This window comes from Dromiciops gliroides, chromosome 1 (genome assembly GCF_019393635.1).
Source record: "Dromiciops gliroides isolate mDroGli1 chromosome 1, mDroGli1.pri, whole genome shotgun sequence".
NCBI lineage: Eukaryota > Metazoa > Chordata > Mammalia > Microbiotheria > Microbiotheriidae > Dromiciops > Dromiciops gliroides.
Window position 1 is genome coordinate 469,284,367 of NC_057861.1, and position 23,480 is coordinate 469,307,846.

Genomic DNA, 23,480 nt, shown 5'->3' on the forward strand with positions numbered 1-23,480 from the left:
TGCAAAATTTAATTTATGATAGAAAAATGATCTTATTATCTATACTAGGGAGAATAAAAACAGAGAAAGAAAACGATTTAGTAAGGAGACCACAAGAATACATATCCAGGGAGGAAGGACTGGTTTGATATTAATAAACTTTGAATGTAAATGAGTATATGAATAACAAGAACAGCATAATAAATAAATGCAGAAAAAAAATTCTTGACAGGGAAAAATTCCTATTTTTAAAAAAATAGGAAATAGGAATAAATAGATTTTTTTCTTTATATGAGAAATAGTATATATCTGAAACCAAGAGGCAGAATTATCTATAACTGAGATAGCTGAACCCTATCTTTTTCTTTTTTTCTCTTTAATTTGTGAAAAGAGAATAGAGATCTTTCTAATAAGATAAGGAATAAAGCCAAATATACACATAATCACTATTATTAAATGCTATCTATAGGAATACAAAAAGAAAAAGAAATTGAGGGAATAAATGTCGGTAAAGAGAAAATAAAATGATAGCTTTTTACAAATAAGATGTTGGTTTGATTCAAGAATCTTAGTCAATTGAAATACTAATTGAAACAATAACTTAAGCAAAGTTGCAGGATATGAATATACCCACATAAATAATAAACATTCATTTATATTACCAATAAAATCAAGCAGGAATTCATAGAGAAATTCCATTTAATAACTACAGAAAATATAAAATACTTAGTATTCTGTTTGCTAATACACACAAAAGAACTATATGGATAGAACTACAAAATCCTCTGCACATAACAACCCAGTTTACCTAGAGGAACAAAAACATCTCAAGGGAAATAATGGGGGGAAATGGAAATGAAGGAAACTTAGCAATATTATATCTCAAACTATAAAGGATAATCATTAAAACAATTTTGTACAGATTAAGAAGTAAGTTGCTTAGTGGAACAGAAGAGGTGGACAGTACACAGAAGTACGTGAACATTGTGGCCTAGTGTTTGATAAATCCTCAAATTCCAGCTATTGGAGTTTTTGATAAGACTTTTGGAAAAACTTGAATGCTGTCTGAGTAGGTATGGCCAGCATCTCAAAGAGTATAGTGTGATGTTTAAAATCTAAATTGTGGTCGCCTTAAATTAAAAAGCTTCAGTACCAGTCTTTGGACATTAAACATTTATTAAAGCATACAGATATTTACAAGGAGTTCAGAAAGTTAAGAAAAAGAAGTCCTACCTAGCCTAGAGTTCCAGCCTGGTTGGGTTCTTCCTCAAGTCCTCCTCCACGAGCCTGCTTTAATCAGGAACTTTTCAGCAAGTTGATTGTAGAAGCTTTTTATAGATCTGGAACAGAGGTGGTCCCTACACACTGCTTCAAGCTGATTGGTTGGTGTCATCCAAATCCATTGGTTTTGAATGTGTTCTCAAATTGAGTTCAAAGTCTAGCTTATGAGAACAATACCTTCTTAAGGGCTAGCCAGGTGTGATTACAATCCAGTTAACTTGAAGTAGGCTTAATCAGCAGTCAATCATTCTCACTTGATTCAATCAATATAGATTAATCTCCAGGTGGGTCTTTGAGTATCTGCTAAATCCCATTATTTCATCACAATAGGAAGATAAGCTTTAGATGAATGTGTGAAATAAGTATAAGGGCTACAAATAATTTAGATGAGCAAGGTGAAAATTACCTTTGAAATGTTCATGATCAAACAAAAGGTAGAGAGTCTCACAAGAGATAAAAATGGATGATTTTGATTACTTAAATTTAAAATCTTTTTGATAAAGGCAAAACCAGGTCAGCTATATTAGAAGACAAACAGGTTAAAGGGAAAAAATATTTGCAAGTTTCTCTGATAAAGGTATTATTTTAAGGATGTGTGTGTGTAACACACATATTTACACACATGTTGACATATACATATACATACATTTGTGTCTATATATGTACATATATGGAACTGATTAAGATTTATGAGCAATTGAAAAATGATCACTCAGTATGCAGTTTTCAGAGGAAGAAATCCTAGTTAATAATAGCCATAATTTTTAAAGAAATTCCTCCCACTCGCTGATAATTAAAGAAATACAAATTAAGGCAAATAGGAGGTTCTGCCTCACACTTATCAGATTGGTAAAGTTGACCAAAAAGTGACAATGACAAAATACTGGAGGTATTGTGGCAAAACAGGTACATGAATGCATTGTTGGTAGAGCTGTGAACCTGTCCAGCCATTCTGGAAAACAATTTGGAACTAAACCCCCAAATGTATTAAATTATGTATACCCCTTGACCCAGAAATACCCCTATCATATACCACAAAGAGCTCTAACAAAGACCAAAAGGATTCACGTACAAATATTTATAGCAGCTTTGGGGGCGGAGGTCATGGCAAAGAACTAGAAACTGAGAGGACATTCAAGTTGGGGAATGACCAAACAAATGTTATGTGAATGTAAAGGAATATTGTTATACTATAAGAAATGATACAGGGAAAGATTTCAGAGAAACCTGGGAAATCTTGCATGAGTTGATGCAGAGTGTAGAGAGCAGTGCTAGGAGAATAATTTATACAATAGAAACATAGTAAAGACAAACAGCTTTGAAAAACTTTAGAATAATGATTAATGTAATTACTAACCATGATTACAAAACACTTACGATGAAATGTACTATCCAACTCCTAACAGAGAAGTGATATACTCTAAACATTGAGACATTGTTTCTGGACATATCTGGTGGGGAATTTGTGTGTAAGAGGGATTTTTTTCTTTTTCTTTTCTTTTTTCTCAGTAGGGAAGAGAAAATGAACAAGAGAGAGAAGGCAGATTTTTCTTGATTGAAAAATAAATTTAGTTTTTTAAATGCCCCTCCCCCCAAAAAAAGAGGGGGAAAAGAAAAAATAAATATCTTTTCCTATTTGTCTTAGATAGATATCCCAAACCCAGTATTTCACATAGCTATCAAATACTGGTCACATGGAGTAGGTTTGGAACTATTCATGGGATAGTAACTACGTCTCTTCTGGTTTTGCAGTGAGAATGAAAATGGGGAGGGAAGAGAGGAAATACCATATAAATTATTACACCTATTGCCAGTCATTGAGTGCTTCCTCCACTGATGCAGATGAAGCAAAAGGCAACCATGTTAAAAGAACACATGAATTTTATACAAGACAAAGCAAATGACCTTGGAGACAAGAGGCACAGAGATAATTTAAGGATCTCCCAGAAGAAGATGATACTTCTGAGAACCTGAATTCCATTTGGCAGGAAATGATACAATTACCTGTTCAGAACTTTTAAATGTAGAAAACACAGTACTGTTCAATCAATCTCTCCTATCACTACCAGAGAAAAACCCATGCTTAAAAATCCTAGGCAAGTACTGGTTAAATTTCAAAATTTCAGTAACAAACAACAGATTTTACAAGTATCTAGGAGAAAGACCTTCAGCTATTAAGGGATGCCAATTCAAATAACCTAGGATTACCCCATAGTCTTGGAAATAAAGACAAAAGAATGGAATAGTATATTCCAAAAAGAAAGGAGCTAAAGCTGCTACCAAAAATAATATGCCCTACAAAGCTAAGCCCAATCATCAAGGAAAAAAATTTGGACCTTATCAGAAAAGAAGCATTTGAATCATTCTTGGAAAACAACGACAGATGCAGCAACAACAATAACAACAAGAGAGGTGAGCTAAATATTTGACTTGCATACACTTCAAATGAATATGAATGAATGGAAAAGCATTTTGAGAGCTTACATGTGTGTCAAGAAATAAGCACTAGAGATATGTATATATATATTTTTAATGAGAGCGTCCCTACTTTCAAGAAGGTCATGTTACTAATAGAGCACATATAGTAAAGTTCATCTGTGGGCCATATGACAAGGCCTGGGGACATAGAAGATGCAGTGGCAGGTTGCATGGTAAAGACTGTGAGGCTGGTGGGTATAGAAGCAGCACAGATGGTAATGCCCTAGATTTTGGAGTACTTGGTGTTAATATAAATAGCATAGTTGGAAACTGATTACTCTTGTCAGCCACAGGTTTCTCATCATTGTTTGTTATTTTTAATGAGGAAGGTGAATCAATTCATTGTGGGCTTTGTCCTGTTCTATTTGTAAACAGGTTTGTGGTGAAGAACCAAGTCTCTATAGTTTGGAAGAGGATTAAGGCCTGTGAGAAAAAAAAAAAAGTGTGTGTGTAGAAATATGTATGTGTGTATCTACATATACGTGTATACACACATATACATACACACACATATATACACACATGTAGCATAAGGAAATAATTGCAGGAGGAAGTGCTGACTTTAAGTAGAAAGGGCATAAAATCAATACTAAAGAAATAAATGGAAGAACAGAACCATAACTATCACAAACTTAAATGTATATCGTGTAAATAACTGACTTAAACTAGAGTGGAATAATGGATTAGAACAAAATACAGTAAGTTGTTGAGTATGAGAAACATGTACAAATAATAAAGATATATGCAGAATGGAAAAAAGCACAACAATGTATTCTTTGCATGATGCTTATACTTAAAAGGGAGTTGGTACCGTTGGGATTATTGGGAAGTCAGTTATAAAAATGGCATCGATAAGCCATTAAAAATAAAATAAAGGGGCAGCTAGGTGGCGCAGTGGATAAAGCACCAGCCCTGGATTCAGGAGTTCCTGAGTTCAAATCCGTCCTCAGACACTTAACACTTACTAGCTGTGTGACCCTGGGCAAGTCACTTAGCCCCATTGCCCCATAAAAAAAAAATAATAAAATAAAATAAAATAAACACAAAAATTTTTGTTAAACAGTAGAAAACATCCAAAATACATGAAAAGTTGGTTTATTATTTCTAGTTTTATTTTTTTTTCCTTATTCTAGAAAATTATTCTTACAACATTTCAATCTTAGGGAAACTGTGTAAATACTATCGTGGATATTCTTTCTAGCTTTTCTCTCTTCATTTGTCAAGTCAGTTTATGACTATAAACTCCACTGTAAACTTTGATCTACATTAAGCTGCATTTACATGAAAACTTAAATCGCTATATTTTACATTTGGACTTCTAAATGTGTTCTAAGGCATTGTCATAAAGAATCAAGACCAATAAAAGAACATTAAACTAAGGAACTTTTATGGTGGATTTGAAAGTAGGAAATTAAGTTTCTTAAATGACAGTTGGATGAAAGACTGCTTTCTTAAATTATGAATCTTCTTGGCTAAATTAATATTAGTTTATCACTTTAGTGAAATGCAAATTGTATATTCATATGGAAAAGCTCAAACAGCTGACTCCAGCTGCTTAAATCAGAGCTCATTTTATTACATATACACATAATTTTTGCATGGATTTGTACATTGTCTGTAGAAGTGATGAATTCTTAGTATGTTAGGAAAATATGAATGTATAAGCAAGGCTGCGTTTTACCCATATTTCCCTAAAAGGCATCCCTATTTACATATAGGATTTGAGATGCTCAATTGAAAGAATATGCAGCAAGTCTCCCCTTATATAAGTTTTATGGCTATTTAATATGTTGACATTTGCCCTTTTTTTTCCTGGACAATGAGGGTTAAAGTGACTTGCCCAGGGTCACACAGCTAGTGTCTGAGCCCAGATTTGAACTCAGGTTCTCCAGAATTCAGGGCTGGTGCTTTATCCACTGTGCCACCTAGCTGCCCCTGCCCTTTTCTTTTTTTAAACAATTGATTCCTATTTGTCAAGGTTAAATAATGTGACAATTAGCATTAGTCCCAGAGATTGAAGACGGATTTTAGTGGTGTACAGATGAATACTTAGTGTTTTTATATACAGCCATTATATGTGGACATTGTTATAGTAAAATTCCTAGAGAGTCGGTGTGGCAAATGGATATTGGATGTGGTCTCTTTAGTCAGGAAGATCTCATTTGAAGCTTGACTTCAGATCTACACTGTCTGTGTGATTCTGGGCAAATAACTTAAGTTCCAAGTGTCCTAAACAGCTCTTTAAGATTATAAATTATAGAACTTGGTGGAGGGAGTTTCTTTACCAAGAGTTTCTTATTCCAATAAAATCACAGAATATGATTCAAATAAAAAATTTTAAAAGTTATCTCTGATCTTTTGGTGGCTACTTTGCTTCCCACCTGAAATCTTGTGTAGAGGGTGAGTGAGTGAGTGTGTGTGTGTGTGTGTGTGCACGCACACGCACACATGTGCAATGTACACCAGCATTCATACCTGTGTGGTTATTGTAAAGTTTTACAACTGGTTAGGTGAGAAGAGAACATTATGGGCGGCAGCCAGTACTTTCCATTTATTAAGTGTCTCCTGTGTTTTAAGCACTGTGGTAGTGATTTTCCCAAGTCCTCACTGACAATTCAATCTAGAAGATACTAGGAATATAGAAAAGACTTCAGATCAAAATGTCCATAAGCTATAGGAAAGGTGAATATCTACTATATGGAATGTTTCATTTACTACATGGTTTCAGTTAATTGGGGTTTTCTGCTTGGTCAAATGAGCAAAATTAAACTTGTGAGAGATCACTATAAAATATTTTTTATTATTCTTGGTCATGCCTACACAGTCTACTAATATTCAGTATCTGCCTTGGGGATGGTATTTTAAAATATCAATATCCAGTTTAAGAACGTCAAAGCTAAATATGATTATAAATGTATGTATTTCTGTAACTGAGGGAATAAATGTATGATGTATTCTAAAACATACTTTGAATATTTTTATTAATGTTTTACTTGCCCAGATATTTGGTATTCATTAGAGTTTCTTGTGGTGATACACAGGAAAATATATTGTGGTTTGTTTTTAAACAAGTTTTTCCTTTAAAAGATGTGGAGGTTGGAGCATTTTTCATTTTGCAGTGCTTATTTTCATGCAGTTATGAGTTGTGTAGAGCTATTTGATGAACTCTGAGAAGCTAGTATGTATAATTTAGGCATTACTGAAAACTTAAAACTTGCTGGACCTTGTTTTGCTCTAAGAATAATATATTTGTACCTTTAATCATGTGTTATGTTCTAGCATCATTAAGGACATTCAAATTGTATTTGAAGTACCAGTGGGAGTTTTGAATAGTGATCTTTTCCAGAGGTAATGCATAAAGTTATTATTGCTTGTAATGAACTGCCTACTCAGCTCCATTGCAGTAAGCATGTCTGTTTTTCAGGTTGACCCCCTGTTTACAGTGCCAGCACCACCTCCACCAATTTCCAGTAGCATCACGCCTCAGATTCTGCCTTCCTACTTTTCCTCATCTTCATCCAATATTGCAGCCCCTGTTGAACAGCTTTTGGTACGAACTCGTTCAGTGGGTGTCAATACATGTGAAGTTGGAGTAATAACTGAGCCTGAATGTCTGGGACCCTGTGAACCTGGGACCAGTGTGAATCTGGAAGGGATTGTGTGGCATGAAACCGACGAAGGTAAATTTTTTTTTCAATTTTTATTACCTTCTTCTCTTTGCTGTATTTATATTTATCTGTAAGAGAATTTATTGTCTGTGCTGACAGGAAAGAAAAATAGCTTTTTGCATAATTTTTTAAAAATAGGCAAATCTTTACATTTTTATAACTACTTTTGCTGGTCAAAGTTCCCTGTCTAATGAACTAAATGGAAGTCGAAGGCTGAATTTTCCCTTCACTATTAGTAACTGCTTCTCTACATAAGAGGGATGACTTTACACTTATTTATTCAGATGAACATGGCAGAACTTGGTAGATTTTTAAAAATGAGTACCTATATTCATAGTCTATATAGTTAGCATGGGCCACAGAAGTATCATGGATATGGTTGGTTTATGCACAGAAGTAATGGAACCAAGAGTAATAGGTTTATTTGGAAAGATTCTTGGCCTTGGAATCAGATCTAGGTTCAATCTACCTCAGCTGCTTACTAGCTATGTGACAATGGGCCAATCATATCATATCTCAGTGCCTCAGTCTCTTCATCAGTAAAGTGGGGATAATGCTTTCATTATCTACATCACAGGATCCTTGCGATAAAGTTTTTTTTAACCTTAAAACACTATGTGCAGGGGCAGCTAGGTGGCTCAGTGGATAAAGCACCGGCCCTGAATTCAGGAGGACCTGAGTTCAAATCTGGCCTCACACACTTGACATTAGCTGTGTGACCCTGGGCAAGTCACTTAACCCCAACTGCCTCACAAAAAACCAAAACCAAAACCAAAACAAAACACTATGTGCATAAATTATTTGCCTTTTGGATGAGTTACCATTGTTCTGTTACACAGCCACAGATTTCCCCACGTTCTGGATAGTAATCTTACAAAAAAAGATCAAATAAAAGTGTCTAGGGAAACTGGAAAAGAGAGACATGGATGAGTGAAATTTAAATTAGCAGATGAGAGATATAAATTCAGCTTGTCCAAGAAGCTGATGGCATTGGAAAAGGGGACTAGGATTGGCATTAATTATTGACAAATACATAATAAAGGCAATATTGATTAATCCAACTAGGTGGCTCAGTGGATAGAGTGTCAGATCTGGAGTCAGGAAGACTCATCTTCCTGAGTTTAAATTTGGCCTCAGATACTTAATAGCTGTGTGATCCTGGGCAAACTGCTTAACCCTGTTTTCCTCAGTCTTCTCATCTGCAAAATGAGTTAGATAAGGAAACGGCAAACCAAGAAAATCCCAAATGGGGTCAGGACGAGTCAGACACTACTTAAAAAATAAAAAAACCAAAAAAAAAACCCCAAAACAAACAACAACTGAACCACACTGATGAATCCAGGTAATTCGCAAAAGAAGGAAAAAAGATGAAAGAGGAGATAATAATAAGATAATTTAAAACTTGGGAGCTTTTGGTTTTTGTCTCAAAACAGTCATGAGATTTTAGCCTCTTGGGTTCATGTGATAGGGAATTCAGGAAGAAAAGGAAAGATCAAGAATCTTTAGGACAGGCAAGGGTAGGAAAAATTGATAAGGATTCTTACATATAAGTAAGGATTAAATTAAGACACCATTTAGGATATGTACTGGAAAAAATGCAAGGTTCCCTACATCTTCCATTGACTCTAGGAGATGTTTACTTGTTTGGGCTTCATTTTGCTTTACAGATAGTCAGTTTCCATTAAGGAGTTCACAAGTTAATAAAGTTAGTTAAAATAAGTGTTGACTGTGAGTGAGTACCCCAAGAGTTATCAAAGAAAGTACTTGTGTAGGGAGGTGATGTAGTAGAGTCAATTTGAAGTCAGAACCTGGGTTCAAATCCTGGTTTGTTTAATATTTGTGTGATGTTGGGAAAGTCACTTAACCTCTACATGTCCTCATTTTATTAATCTTTAACATTGAAAGTAAGGATCAATGGAAAATGAACTAGTAAAATGAAACATTGACCTACTTTTCATAGTGCCTTAGTCGACTCAGTTTATTATATTTCATAACCTCAGTTAACTGATTACTTGATTTCTGGGGTTTGATCTCTTATGTGATATACTTATTTAAAACTATCGAGAGCATCTCCATGGTCCAGGTGACCTTTTGTTTTTATTTGTTTAGTTGTCTATTTAATTTTATCTGTTAATGTTCCTCTACAATAAAAATGGGATTATTTAAAAATCCATCAATTTAAGACAGTAGCAACATGTTCCACATGTGAAATTCTGGAACTCTTTGAGCTTGTTCATAATTGTTTTGGGTATTTTCCATTTATGTATGAAAGTTCACCAAAGGGCCTCTACTCTGTGTGTGTGTATGTGCATGTATGTGTGTGTACACATATGTGTGTATACATATATGATTCAGATATGTGGTGCAGTAGGTAGAGTGCTTGGTCTGGATTCAGGAAGACCTGAGATCAAATATGGCTTTAGCTACTCACTAGCTGTGTGACCCTGAGCAGGTCATTTAACCTTGTTTGCCTCAGTTTCCTCATCTGTACAATGAGCAGGAGAAGGAGATGGAAAACCTTTACAGTATCTTTGCCAAGAAAACTTCAAATGGGATCACAAAAGAGTTGAACATGACTGAAACCACTGAACAACAACAAAATATACACTCACATGTACATATACAGTCAGATTTATTTACTTTTATATGATCATTGTTATTTGTGTATTTTTCATTTGATTTACAGGACAGATTGATCCTTTTAGTTTTTTGTTTTGTTTTGTTTTAAAGCATAGGATACTTTTAAAGAATTGTTGTTTGTCTTTCATTCTTGAAGAGGACTGTGACATCAGGATGTGATGTCATGACTTTCAGTGAATTGGGATTATATGAGGGAGGGCTTTTCAAAGTTACCAACCTCATTCTCTCCTCCAGAGAAATGGGGGTCCATTGGCAAGATGTATATCAAGAATACAGAAGAAAGTTCTGGATATTTTAAGGCAATTGGGGTTAAGGGGCTTGCCCAGGGTCACACTGCTAGTAAGTGTCTTAGGCTAGATTTGAACTCAGGTTCTCCCAACTTTAGGGCAGTGCCATCCATCCACTTTTTTTTTTTTTTTTTGCTGGGCAATGTGGGTTAAGTGACTTGCCCAGGGTCACACAGCTAGTAAGTCAAGTGTCTGAGGCCAGATTTGAACTCAGGTACTCTTAAATCCAAGGACGGTGCTTTATCCACTGCGCCACCTAGCCGCCCCCATCCATCCACTTTTAAAGACTACCCTAGCATAGAAGAATCTTCAGAAGCTCCAATATTCTTTTTACCACTTTGTATTTACCAATATTTGGAATGAGGAGATGTTTACTGGGGTGACATAAAACAATAGCTATTAATTGTCATTCTTGCTGAATATACGAAACTTCTAACATCAGGAGAATTTAAGAATCTAGTCCTAGTAAAAGTTCAGGATCTTAAGATGTATATGTTTAATAGGATCTTTTGTAAAAGAAAATTCTACGTGAATTTTCTCAGTGTAGTCTTGTTCATACCTAACATTAACTAATTAATTAATCAATCAGGTAATTAATTAAATCCACTTGGTTATTATTTCCTGTCCTTTTGAAGACAATCATGAGAGAAAAAGAGAACATATTTGTCAGTGGTAGCAGAGGTATTTAGGAATAGGCATGGAATATGAGGGAGGAGGAAGACAACTAATATAGTTTTATTAGAGTTTTGAGATTACATTGAGGTAAACACACAATTTGTAACATTTCCAACATTAAACAGGAGGTTATAAGCATTAATCTTTATATTTGGTTGAATAAAAATTCCATTCCCTGGTACCTTTGCTTTGACTAGTGTGATAGCATTGGTAGAAGTTCCCTACAAACCCAATTAGTTATAAGTAGGGAAAATGATATTTGGAGGTGATTCGTCTTTTTATGATTCTTCATGTAATTATTCAGTCAATCATTTTCAGTAATATTACATATTCTGTGAATTTAAAGGCATGGGATTTAGAAATCCCAGCATAGTATTTCATTGTTTCTTGTAATTTAAAGTTTCTGATTAGAGAAATTCATTTAGCTAACTTTGTCTCTGACTTAACTGTGTCTTGCTCTTAGTGTAGTAACAAATTGTCTTAAGGTAAAAAGTGTTGCAGTATGTTTCCCTCTGGAAAAAATTAGGATGTTTCAGATCATGCTTAATAGGAGAGAAAAATTAATACTACATATGGATGTTTTGCTTTTTTACTCTGATCTCTTCTCTTCAAGGAAAGTGTGTGGTGATACAAAATTATTCACAGATGTCAGAAAGAATTTCTTTTGGGTTTCACTTACACATTTGGGACACACATGCTGCTCTGCAATGATTTTTCAGAAAATTTGCACTTTTAAAAATATGTGATAATAAAGTACATGTAAACCTGTGTTTGTTGAACTTGGTTTTTAATTTACAGAGATGCATTTTCATTTTAAATTGATTGCATCAGGTTTCCAAGTCATACCTTTTGTTTTGCTCTTCAGAGAATCCCTTCCCTCTAGTCATGGTTCAGTATTATGATGGTCATTTGTAACTCTTGAGTCACAGAAATGGTTCCCATTTTCCTCCGTTCTTGTGTTCTTACTCTTTAGAAAAGGCTAAGAAAAGAAAGAGAATGAAGAGAGCATTCAGTTTTGCCATGCTCAATTAGATTTTCCTAATTCTTATCCACATGTTTTAATCTTTCTAGGGCATTTATTTTTATAGAGTGTGAGAACAAATGCTAGATTATTTAGAAATTGTATTATTTATTGTAGTATATGCTGACAACTGCCCACATGGATTTGTTGACTTTCCATGGTTGTGAATAGCTATTAATGGAAAAGCAAAAGCAGAAAGACAGTAAAAGGTATCATTTGATGGATTATGTAAGGGGGGAAGGTGATTATGTATTTGGAATCTTTCATTTAATGTGTTTTGCGCTTTTCAAGGAAATAAAATGTGAACTTGGGGATTAATGATTTGGAGGTAACTAATTATAAAAGTAAATCATTTTCAAGTAGAACACACCAGGCTGTTGTCACATTCTGCTTCTTTTCCCTTTTTTCCAAGTCATAAAGAAGGCTAATGTTTTGGATTTGTAAAACTCATTTTCAAGTTAATTAATTTAAACAAACTCATTTTAAACTTCTCAAACAATATGGATTATTTTAGTAATACTATTTTTTTCCAGCATTTATTCCATTGAGTTGAACTGCACTTCTAACATTTTTTCCCTCTAACTTTTGATTGAGTTGGGCAGGGACTGAAATGTGCATTTAAGTTTATTTTGTAATATCTGACTTTGAAATAAAATAGGAGTTTTGAAGGCAGTGAAGTTAATATAGTACCTAGCTGATTGACGGTAATCCTTGAGGTTTTCAGCCAAGGATGTTCAATAGAAGTTCACTTCTGTGTGAGATGTAGTTTCAATCATCATCAACAACAACAATAGTGAACTTCATTGTGATTAAAAGTTGTTTTCCTACTGACAGAGTAATAACTATGGATAATTCAATCCACAGTGTGTGTTTGACTGCTTAGCTTAGAATACTATGCTTAATGAAGTCAAGGTTATAGGTTTGATTCCCATCAGGAGAAGAGCGTCTTTCTGTTCCAAGGCCAACTGCTGTACTAAAACTGTATCTGAGATCCTTGTAGCTTCATCCTATTGGTTGGTTATCTAGGGAGCTGATTGTGAATTGAGATCCATCAAGGCAACCCTATCACCACTAGTGGAAAAAGTTTAAAGTATGTTCTCTATTGATTTCTCATTTGAATTTACAAAAGGCAGTCCAAATTAAATTAACAGAATTTTCTTGTGTGTTCTAATACAAGGTAGTTCCATTATCATAACCATTTTAGCCTCTGATGTTACTTATGATATTTAGCTCTTTAAAATACTTTTATTTTAAATGTCAAATGTTTATTCAGAAATAAAACTTGTGAATCAAAAACATTAACTTTTTTATTGTTGTAAATAATAAGCTAGAAATCAAAGTTGCTTTAAAAATTTCATAGAAAAATGAGGAAAGTGAAAAAAGTAAGCATTCCAAATTTCTTGTATCTGGGTGTGTGTGTGTGTGTGTGTGTGTGTGTGTGTGAGAGAGAGAGAGAGAGAGAGAGAGAAAGTAGTGTGTATGTGTTTGTATATGCTCTTCTAATTTCTTAAATTTGTCTTATGTCTTCCTCAAAGTAATCGAGCCCAAATTTTCCCATGCAAAGTGTCTATTCAGTCGGTTTCAAAAACTATTTAAAAGACAAGTATCATTCGTCTTGCTCTAATCATGTGAAGAATAAGCTAATATGAGACTGAGCACTTCCTTGTATTTTGAGACTGACAGGCTTCCTTCTTTCTGTGTCTTTTGTAATATTTGTATATGCTATTAAATGATAAAAAATAAAACAGTGTAGTCAAAACCAAGTCTAATAAAGTATTTCGTCGTCCACTTTGGGTTATTAGCTTTATAACTAAGAAGTTATAAAATGTAAATAAATAGTATGAAATTTAATATGTGCTTTCATTTTTAACTGAAATCAAGGCAGGATTCATGCTGCTGGTATGGCTCTAAATCTGATACCCTTTTAGTTCAGGTTTGATGTTAGGACTGCAAGTCTCTGAACATTTAACAGGGCAGGAGATTTACTTTGTCCTCACATAGTAAAGAAATGCAGTAAGGATATGGTGGGAACTTCTGGATGTGTACCATCACTTTCATCTCCATCTATGAATGTGTTTCGTCAGTCAACAGGAAATGGAGTCTTGTGTAATCTCAGGAAACCACCAAGTCTGAGAACTACTGACTACATGCTACTGGTTTCTTATGTCTCCAAAGAAGGAAGTTGCATTATAGAAGATGAGGCCAATCAGGCTTCATGGGGAAGGCGGGAACTATGTCAGCTTCAAGGAGACTTTATTAGGAAATGGTTGGTATTCTCACATACTATACCTTGATAGAGGGTCCTAATGATCTTCTAAAGCAGAGGTGTTTAACTTGTGGGCTAAAAAGGGAAAAGGAGAAAACATAAATGAACAAAACAAAAATGTGTAGGAATACAAAAGTTAGAAGTCCTTGAACTCCTAAGCTTTTCCTTCTTTCTTCAGAAAGGCTGTCTGAAAGTCTTACTGTACCCATCTCTTCTCCACCTCCTCTTCTCTTCCCCTCCCCTGGCATTCTGGGTGGAGAGAATTGTTCTCCAGCCTGTTCTCTCAGAGAAGTATTGTCCTTCCCTGGGAGCGCCTAGGATAAGCCTGGGTTTTTTTTTACCCTAGTGGGATTTCCTAGTTTCTGTCATAAGTGTGAACTTTTTCTCCAGGATGTGGTTCCTATATGAAGAGGAAACAGGACCTTTGGGTTAGAGATCATAGGTTCTCCACTCTCCATCCTCATCAAGAGATCTCTTCATTTGAGTGACCATCAGCTCTATCATCTGCTTAACTTCTGAACATGTAGCCCAGTTTACTTTCACTTCGCATGCACTGACAATCCAATTTCAGCAGCTCACTTAACAACAGCTAAGGTTTTCTGGCCTTGGTTCTTTCTTTACTCTCTCAGTCAGTTTCCTCTAGCACTGACAGTGCTGACCTACCTGGCTGGGGAGGCGTTTGTGGCAGGTCCCACAGAGCAGATTCCCCACGTACTGTCAAGAAGGTGATTATATGTTCTGGCCTCTTCCCCCCACTCAGCCATGATGTGAACCATGAGGCCATCCCTCATCTCATCCTGTTCACTATGCCAAGTGTCTTAGGCATGATTCCAAAGCAAGCACACTCTTACTTTGGGTTTGATGTTGGGATGAAATGAGTATCTGAATCTGGCCCCTCTTGTCTCCATCTGGAAATGCATCTGGTCAGTCAGTCCACAGTGTATTATGACTTCCTGTGATCTAAGGAAACCACTAAGTCTTAGAAGAGCTGACTACATGTGCCTAGAAACTTTTATGCCCCTAGACTCTATGCCATGGAAGATGGGACCAATCAGGTTTCATGAATGGATGAAGCTGTGTTAGGAAACCACTGGTTCTGTCACAATTGGAAAAGAAGTTTTCTTTAAATTGAGAAAAGCAGTCAGTGTTCTAACTTAAGTTTTTATCAACAATACTCTCTAGCTTTTAGGTTATGCCTATATCTTCACAGTTTCTTTTCTCTGTTCAGAAACAGAATTATCTTATTTTAATAATTTGTAATAATTGCAATAATTGAATTATTTCCTGATCACAAAAATGGAAATAACTTCATTTTTAAAACATAGTTTGCCCATTTTGATATATAACCATATCTTTATTTTATTTTGGCTTCATGGTATTTTATGGTTACATTTGCTTATTTGGTGAATGGAGACACAAAATGACAACACATCTTATTACTTTGCCAGTAAGTTTATTGTAAATAGTAGCAGAGATAGATATTGCTAAAATGACTTTTTTTTTTGCAGAAATACTTTAAAAGCTTTGCAATTTATTCCAGTGTTCCTTAATCCTGAGAAATAGTCTCACTCTGTTCTTATGTGCATTAGGCTGCTCTGGGTTTCTTTTTTGTTGTTGTTGTTGTTGTTGTTTTTAACCACATTATTTGGGTGTGAGTGGACAGGTTTATCTGGAGATTGTGGGAGTCACAGCCTCTCCTCCACCATCTTGGCTCTGCCCCTGAGTCTCAGTCTTCCTTGATCCTGATCAAACTCACTCCTTATCTTAGTCTGTCTTACTCTGCCTGTACTAATTGAGTATAAGTCTTGGCAGGTCCTACCAAGCTAGACAAGCTTTAAGTATAAGCCCCATCTGTCACCAGAGAAGGGACTTCTAATTATCAAAAGATTGGATAGCAGGTGATAGCATTTTTTACCACAGTTTATAAAATAGCATTTTTACAAATTCCTTAATGACTTCACAACTTTATTTGCTTTTCACTTTGGCTCAAATGTCATCTCACTCTCAGGAAGAAGTTTTTTTTTTTTTTTCATTCATATCAATTACTAAGCTCCTTAAAATATTTTCTCAGTATATTCACAACTAAAACCAGTTATAGACATTTACACAGTGTAAGGAATGGGAAAACTGAATTAGTCCTGTAGAGTATATGGAGCAAAATGGATATATGTACTGGAAGCATTCTGACATGAATCAAAAGAGAATGAATCTGCAAATGATCTGGATTTAAAAGTAGATCTCCTCATTTGTAAGCGTAAACATAGAAGAATACAGCTCCTCTGGAAGCTAAAAGCTTTCTATAAATGTCAGGTGGTGCTTTTCAGATAAAATCAAGATAAATGTGATAGGATAATTAACCCCTCATACACACACACACACACACACACACACACATGTAAATATATATACAAAGAAAAGAAAAAAGGAATGCATTCAGGATGTATGTGGAAGAAAGAAGTAGAACTGCTATTTTTTCTAATTGGAGCTCATGGAAAAAAAAGTATTGCAAGTGTGAAGCCAGGGAGGAGTAAGCATCACATGAGACTCAGGCTTGTCTCAGAAGGACAAAGGGGAATTAAACACATGCACAGAACATGCATAAAAAAGGTAGCATATAGAAATACCTTCTTGTCTATAGTGAAACATTCAAGGGATAGAGACAAGAGGGAGGTTTTAGAAGGGTAGAGTTTAAAAGGGGAATATTCATAAGCTCAACAAACTTCAGTGTCAGAGGGTGAATCTGGGAGATTAAAAGGAAAAGAGTAAGAACCAATGGTTAGAGAGTCTTAGGAGAGAAGACCAGTGCAGCAGAAGGAGATCAATAAATTATAAATCACTATTGCTAATAATACTCCTCTTTTGTCATCTTTTTCTTTGTAAAGAGGAGAGAAGAGTAAAAAATGTAACATTATATGATGGAGGGAAATAATAATCATAACCATAAATATGGAAAGGGTAAATTCACTTATAAAACAGAGGTTAGTAGAATGAATTAGAAAGCAGAATTTACCAATTAGGTGTTGATAAGAAACATGCTTGAAATTTAAAAATTCAGAGTTCAACTAGGGAGCAAAGTGAAATTTATTTTGTTTTCAGAGAAATCAGAAAAGCAGAGGTAGCAACCATGATCTCAGCCAAGGCAAGAGGAAAGACAGACTTGGTTAAAAGAGACAATGAGGAAAACTACATTGTGCTTAAAGGCACCATAGGGAATAAAATGAATAATTAACAGGCATACACACTGAAAGGTGTAAAAACTTATAGGGAAAATTAATATAATTATAGGAAGAAACTAATAGCGAAACCTTCAGAGCTGGAAACTTCAATATACCCCTTTCAGATAACTAGAAATGTAAAGAAGATAGAGTTTAAGAATCTAAATAGAATTTTAGAAAAACTTATGCATAATAGATTTCTAGCAATTACTGAATAGGGATATGTGTGTATATGTCTGCTGTGCATCTCACCATTACAATAATTAACCATATTCAATGACGTAAAAACCATATAAACACATTTTGCTGTGATATGCTGGTACAATGTCTCTGAAATTAAATTGGCACATTAATTTTCTTTGAAAACAATTAGAAAGTTGCAGCATAAAGGATTTCCTTGAATAAATCTTATGAATGGCCGATCAAGTGAAAATATGTAAATTACTTTGCGAAACTTAAAGTACTATATAAGTGTTAGCTATTATTATGGTGTTTATTATTATTAGTCAAACACTTTCAAGAGTAATCACTATAAAGGACACCTAATACCTGCAAATCTCATTATGTTATTAAAAGATACTTTAGATAAGATTTTCTGATTAGCCACATATACTTTTTTTTTCCTACATGCTGGCTACTCAGCCTATACTTTTTTTTTTTTTTTTGGTGAGGCGATTGGGGTTAAGTGACTTGCCTAGGGTCACACAGCTAGTAAGTGTTAAGTGTCTGAGGCCATATTTGAACTCAGTTGCTCCTGACTCCAGGGCTGGTGCTCTATCCACTGAGCCAGCTAGCTGCCCCACTCAGCCTATATTAAAAATTTTTTTTGTTGTTCAGTATTTTATTATTTTCCAGTTACATATAAGGCCGGATTTGAACTCAGGTCCTCCTGACTCCAGGGCCAGTGCTTTATCCACTGTACCACCTAGCTGCCCCCATAACATTTGTTTTCTTAGGATTTTCATATGCTTTTTACAAATACACAATTTTCATTGCTTTAATTGGAGATAGAAATAAATACCTGAGATCATGCCTTCTTATTAGATCCTTGATCAAGGATTGAACAGAATTGATAAGATATAGTGTGGAAGGGATCTTGGAGATTATCTAATCCAACCCCCTTAATTTTCTATTTGAGGAAATTGAAGCCAAGAGAAGTTAAGTGACTAAAGTCACATATAGAGATAGCAGAAGAGAGTTTTGGACCCAAATGCATTGACTTGAGATCTAGTGCTCTCATATGAAGAAGGCCAAGGCTTAAGAACCACAAATTAATGAATCATCTACTGCTCTACACCTATTGGATACTGTTTCATATTAGCTAAAACTACTGATTAAAGTAGATTTGATAATTCTCTATAGATTGTGTTAGCCCATTACTATACAAAAACATGAAGTATCTATTAATAAGATTATATGACATTATCTTGTTAAGCAGACTATAGCTCTTGCTTCTTTGAGTTTACCAATTAAAAGAAACAATATTGATTCAAATAGGTATGAAAGATACACTAATCTTTTCTTATAAACTAATTATTTTATTTTCATTCTGACTGAAGCAAAGATTTCTCTTCTGCACAATTGAATAATAACCAGTGCAAGGTATGCTTTATCTTCCATATAAAAATGTGGCAGAAAAACATATAGCCTTTTGATTAAGATAAAGTCTTCCAAGTGGCATTTCCATTAAAGTTTTCTTTAAAAAGCATTTATGTTCTGGGGGCAGCTAGGTGGCGCAGTGGATAGAGCATCGGCCCTGGAGTCAGGAGTACCTGAGTTCAAATCTGGCCTCAGACATTCGAAACTTACTAGCTGTGTGACCCTGGCCAAGTCACTTAACCCCAATTACTTAAAAAAAAAAAACCCTCATTGCCCCGTCCCCCCCCCCAAAGTATTTATGTTCCATGGAATACTACACTTATTTCTAATCTGGATATAAACTAATTTTTTTAAAAAAATTATATAATGACTTTATTATGAAACATGACCAAATGCAAGTGGCAGAATTTCCTCTAAGCACTATTCTGAAACAACCAGTTATAACTGATATAAAATTCTCAGTGTAACCAAAGCACCCAAGTTCTGTCTTCTTGATCTTTAAATTTTTTAGTGTCCTGTTCTGTGTGGCTCATAACCTTGCATTATGCTGGGTCTGTAGTGGACCATGATTTCATATGTCTCTTTGTCTTGTTTTTATTGAGCACTGAGGCTAGGTAGAAAATTCGTAGAAGAGTGACTTTAGCATTACAGAAAAAGAATATGGACTAAGGCTTCATATCAGGTCCCAATTAAACCTAGATTTCTAGTTTGGGAGCCAAATGAAAGCAAGAGACCTAGAAAATAAATGGTTTTGAAAATGTATTAGGGTTTGTGTAAAAAGTACATAAATTTGTGTGAATTTTTGGTAATTACTTCCAGTGACTTTATGGTTTGAAGAACTATTTTTATCCAGTTTAAATAAATGCAGAATTTTGTTTTACTTTTTAAAAACTCTATGGTGATTGATGGCTGTTTGCTGAATAAGCACTGTATAGATACAAAATATAAACAAATAATATTAATGGACTATATAAGCAAAGGGATATGTACTAATTGGTCTCTTGGATGCAAGTCTTTCTTTCTTTTCAAACCAGCTTCAAAGTGATTTTCCAGAACTGCATTTCTAACTATGTCAATCCTCTGTTTAGCATTTAAAGCGCATTCACAGCTTGTTCCCGGTTTACCTTTCTGACCTGATTACATTTTTCACATTTCTTACTGGCTCTCACGATGACTGTTAAATTTTCAATGTGAGAATTTATTTACTGACAAAGCATTATTTATTAGCAGACATTACACATCAAGTCTTTATTGTTTTGTTGATTGTCTGGACTTTAGAAAGTTGGGGGGAAAATGTTAAAAATGCAGATTAAGTTTAAAATCATATCCAGCATAGTCTCCCCCCCCCCCAGCTGATTGTGAAACATTTTCCAAATTATTCCTGATTATTCCCCTTCCCATATTCCAAAACCCAGCCAAACTGGCTTTCTTCATGTTCTTTATAACACTTTATGTCCTGTTTCACTGCCTTTGAACTGGCTGTTCCCCTTGCCTAAATTGCACTCCCATTTTACTTCTGCCTTATTTCAAGACTCTGCTAAGGTGATAGCTTTTCTGATTTGCCACCTGTAGCTTCTTTCTGGTGGCCTTATTTCCAAAATTTACTATATATTATTTTATATGTATTTACAGATATTCATGTTCTCTCCACCAATAGAATATAAGCTCGATGAGGGTATGGTTTTTGGGGTTTTTTTTGGTTCATTTTTGCCTTTTTTTAGAGGTGGGGCAGTGAGCGTTAAGTGACTTGCCCAGGGTCACACAGATAGTAAGTGTCAAGTGTCTCAGGACAGATTTGAACTCAGGTCTTCCTGAATCCAGGAGCGGTGCTTTATCCACTGCACCACCTAGCTGCCCCTCATTTTTGTCTTTGTATCCTCTGCATCTAAGACAGAGACTGGCACATAAGCACTTTGTAAAAGCTTATTGATTGATTGGCTGTTTGATGTAGCACATAAAATAGCACGATGTTGATTGTTATTACTGTGCTTATTTAATATATTTATTTATTTAAATATATTTAATATATTTATTTAAAATTATATAACAGTTTGTAGTTTTACTGGCAGGCTTAATTCTCTGTATGCTTAATTGTTTATATTTGCCAATAATTTGTAATAAAAAAAGAAAATTCAAAAGCAATATACTTAAATAGTTTACTGATTTTTTTTTTAAAACAGTCCTTCAAACATTGTTTAAAACTTAGTTATTGGGGTGGCTAAGTGGGGCAGTGGATAGAGCACAGGCCCTGGAGTCAGGAGTACCTGAGTTTAAATCCGGCCTCAAACACTTAACACTTACTAGCTGTGTGACCTTGGGCAAGTCACTTAACCCCAATTGCCTCACTAAAAACAACAACAACAAAAAAAAAAACAACAACAAAAAACCCCCCTTAGTTATCTACTAGAATTCTACACAAGAAATAAGAGATTCTGAAAGGACTCATTCTTTTAATAATGTCAAATTGACTCCGTCCCTGAAATGTGTTTCCCAAGTTTCCATTAAGGATTTCTCTATATACTTTCTTTTGGTGATTTTAGACACTCCCATTGGTTTCAATTTTCAGCTCTCTGCAGATTGTTCCCAAATCTCTTTACCTAGAACTTTTGTCTAATGTTTCCAAATGCCTGACAGATATCCTGTTAACATGTCAGATTCAATGTGTCCAAAAAATTAATTATTTTCCTCCCTGTAAATCTGCCCCACCCTCTAACTTCTCTAATTTCTTTGGAATTACCTGTGTCATAACTTTTCAATAATCCGATTCTTTTCCTTTCTTCCTCACTTTCTATGCCCAGTCAGGTATTAAGTTCTGTCAGTAAACTGCCAGAATAACTCATATTCTGGCTCTTTCACACCACTATCTAGAACCATGAAAATTCAGGTTTTGTTTCATGTCTTTGTTTCATTTCTAAGGATTTTCCCTTCTTCGGAAGGATACAAGTTCATACACACTGACAGGCAGAATCATCATCTGATTTAACTCCATTATTTTTCAGATGAAGAGACAAAAGTCCTAAGAAAAGAGGTCCATATGAAATGATTTAACTTAGCTAGAAATCAATACAGCTTGATTTTAGAGGTATCTGCATAACACAGTAGGTAAAGTGATAGACCTGGAGTCTGGAAAATCTGGGCTTAAATACTGCATCAGATTGTATTAGCTATATAATAATGGGTAAATTATGCTCCTTTATCCTCAGTTAAAGTGAAGATAAGAGCTATTTTACTTCTCAGGGTGGATGTGAGTCACAAATGAGATAACATATAGGGTTTTGTAATCCTTAATTTTGCACACAGTTGGAACAAAATTTGTAAATAAATTAACTAGGTCATTGGTACTAACATCTTCCTAGCCACCCATATATATAACTTTAAATGTCATTCTTGACTCTGCCTTTTCCCTCTATTCTCCACCCTCTCACCCCATTTAATCAGTTGCCAAGTCTTGTCAATTCTATAGTGAACAGCAGTGGTGAAAACAAACATTCTTAACCCTTTTATCCTTGTCAATTCTACTACAATGTCCCTCAAAATCCATTCTTTTCTCTTCACTCATACAGCTGGTACCATAACTTAGTCCCTTATCACCTTTTGCCTGAACTACTGGAACAGCTTCCTAATTGGTTTACCCTAATTGCAGTATTTCCTCTCTCCATTCTACTCTCCACACATCTGCCAAAATAATCTAATGCATCGGTCTGATCATGTCACTCCCCAGTTCAAAAATCATCGCTGGTTCTTTCCTGCCTTTTAGATGAAGAGCAAATTCCTTAACCTGGAATTCAAAGCCTGCCACAGTCTGGCTTTTCTTTTCGATTTTTTGTTCTCCTTCATTCATTTTATGTTTCTTTCATACTAGATTAATGTATATGTTGTCTAAACTAATAATAATAATAATAACAATAACCACAACTTTATACAGCACTTTAAGGATTGCAAAACACTTTACATGCATTTATTTCATTTGAAGTCTTTATATATTTATTCTCTGGCCTTACCACAGTGCCTTATCCTGTACCTACAATGTACTGTCTTTCTCATTTACACTTCTTAGAATCTTTGTTTTCCTTAAATTCTTAGTTCTGGTGCTATTTCCTCTGAATTCTTTCCTGATCTTCCTCTTACTGCTTTTTCTGCCCCTGAATCACTTATATTGATTTATCTGTATATATATTGTAGCCCCTGTCTCTCTTTTGCTTATTAAGTGTTTTTGGGTGGATTGGATAAATTATTATATATACTCCTCAGGCAAAAATTCTTCATTATTCAAAGGGGAAAAAGTAGTCTTCCTTATTCCATTGTAGTCCAACCAGACACATTTCTAATTAATATCCAAGTACTGAAACACTGCAGTAGAATTTTAAATGC

At 34.8% G+C, this 23,480-nt stretch overlaps 1 protein-coding gene across 1 annotated transcript in view; it reads left to right on the forward strand.

Annotated features, from left to right (window-relative positions):
* ZNF608 (zinc finger protein 608) overlaps window positions 1-23,480 on the forward strand; it is a 213,828-nt gene that overhangs the window by 116,113 nt on the left and 74,235 nt on the right. The window contains 1 exon segment of the mRNA XM_043978773.1: window positions 7,163-7,418. Within this exon segment, the coding sequence (XP_043834708.1) occupies window positions 7,163-7,418 (256 nt within the window).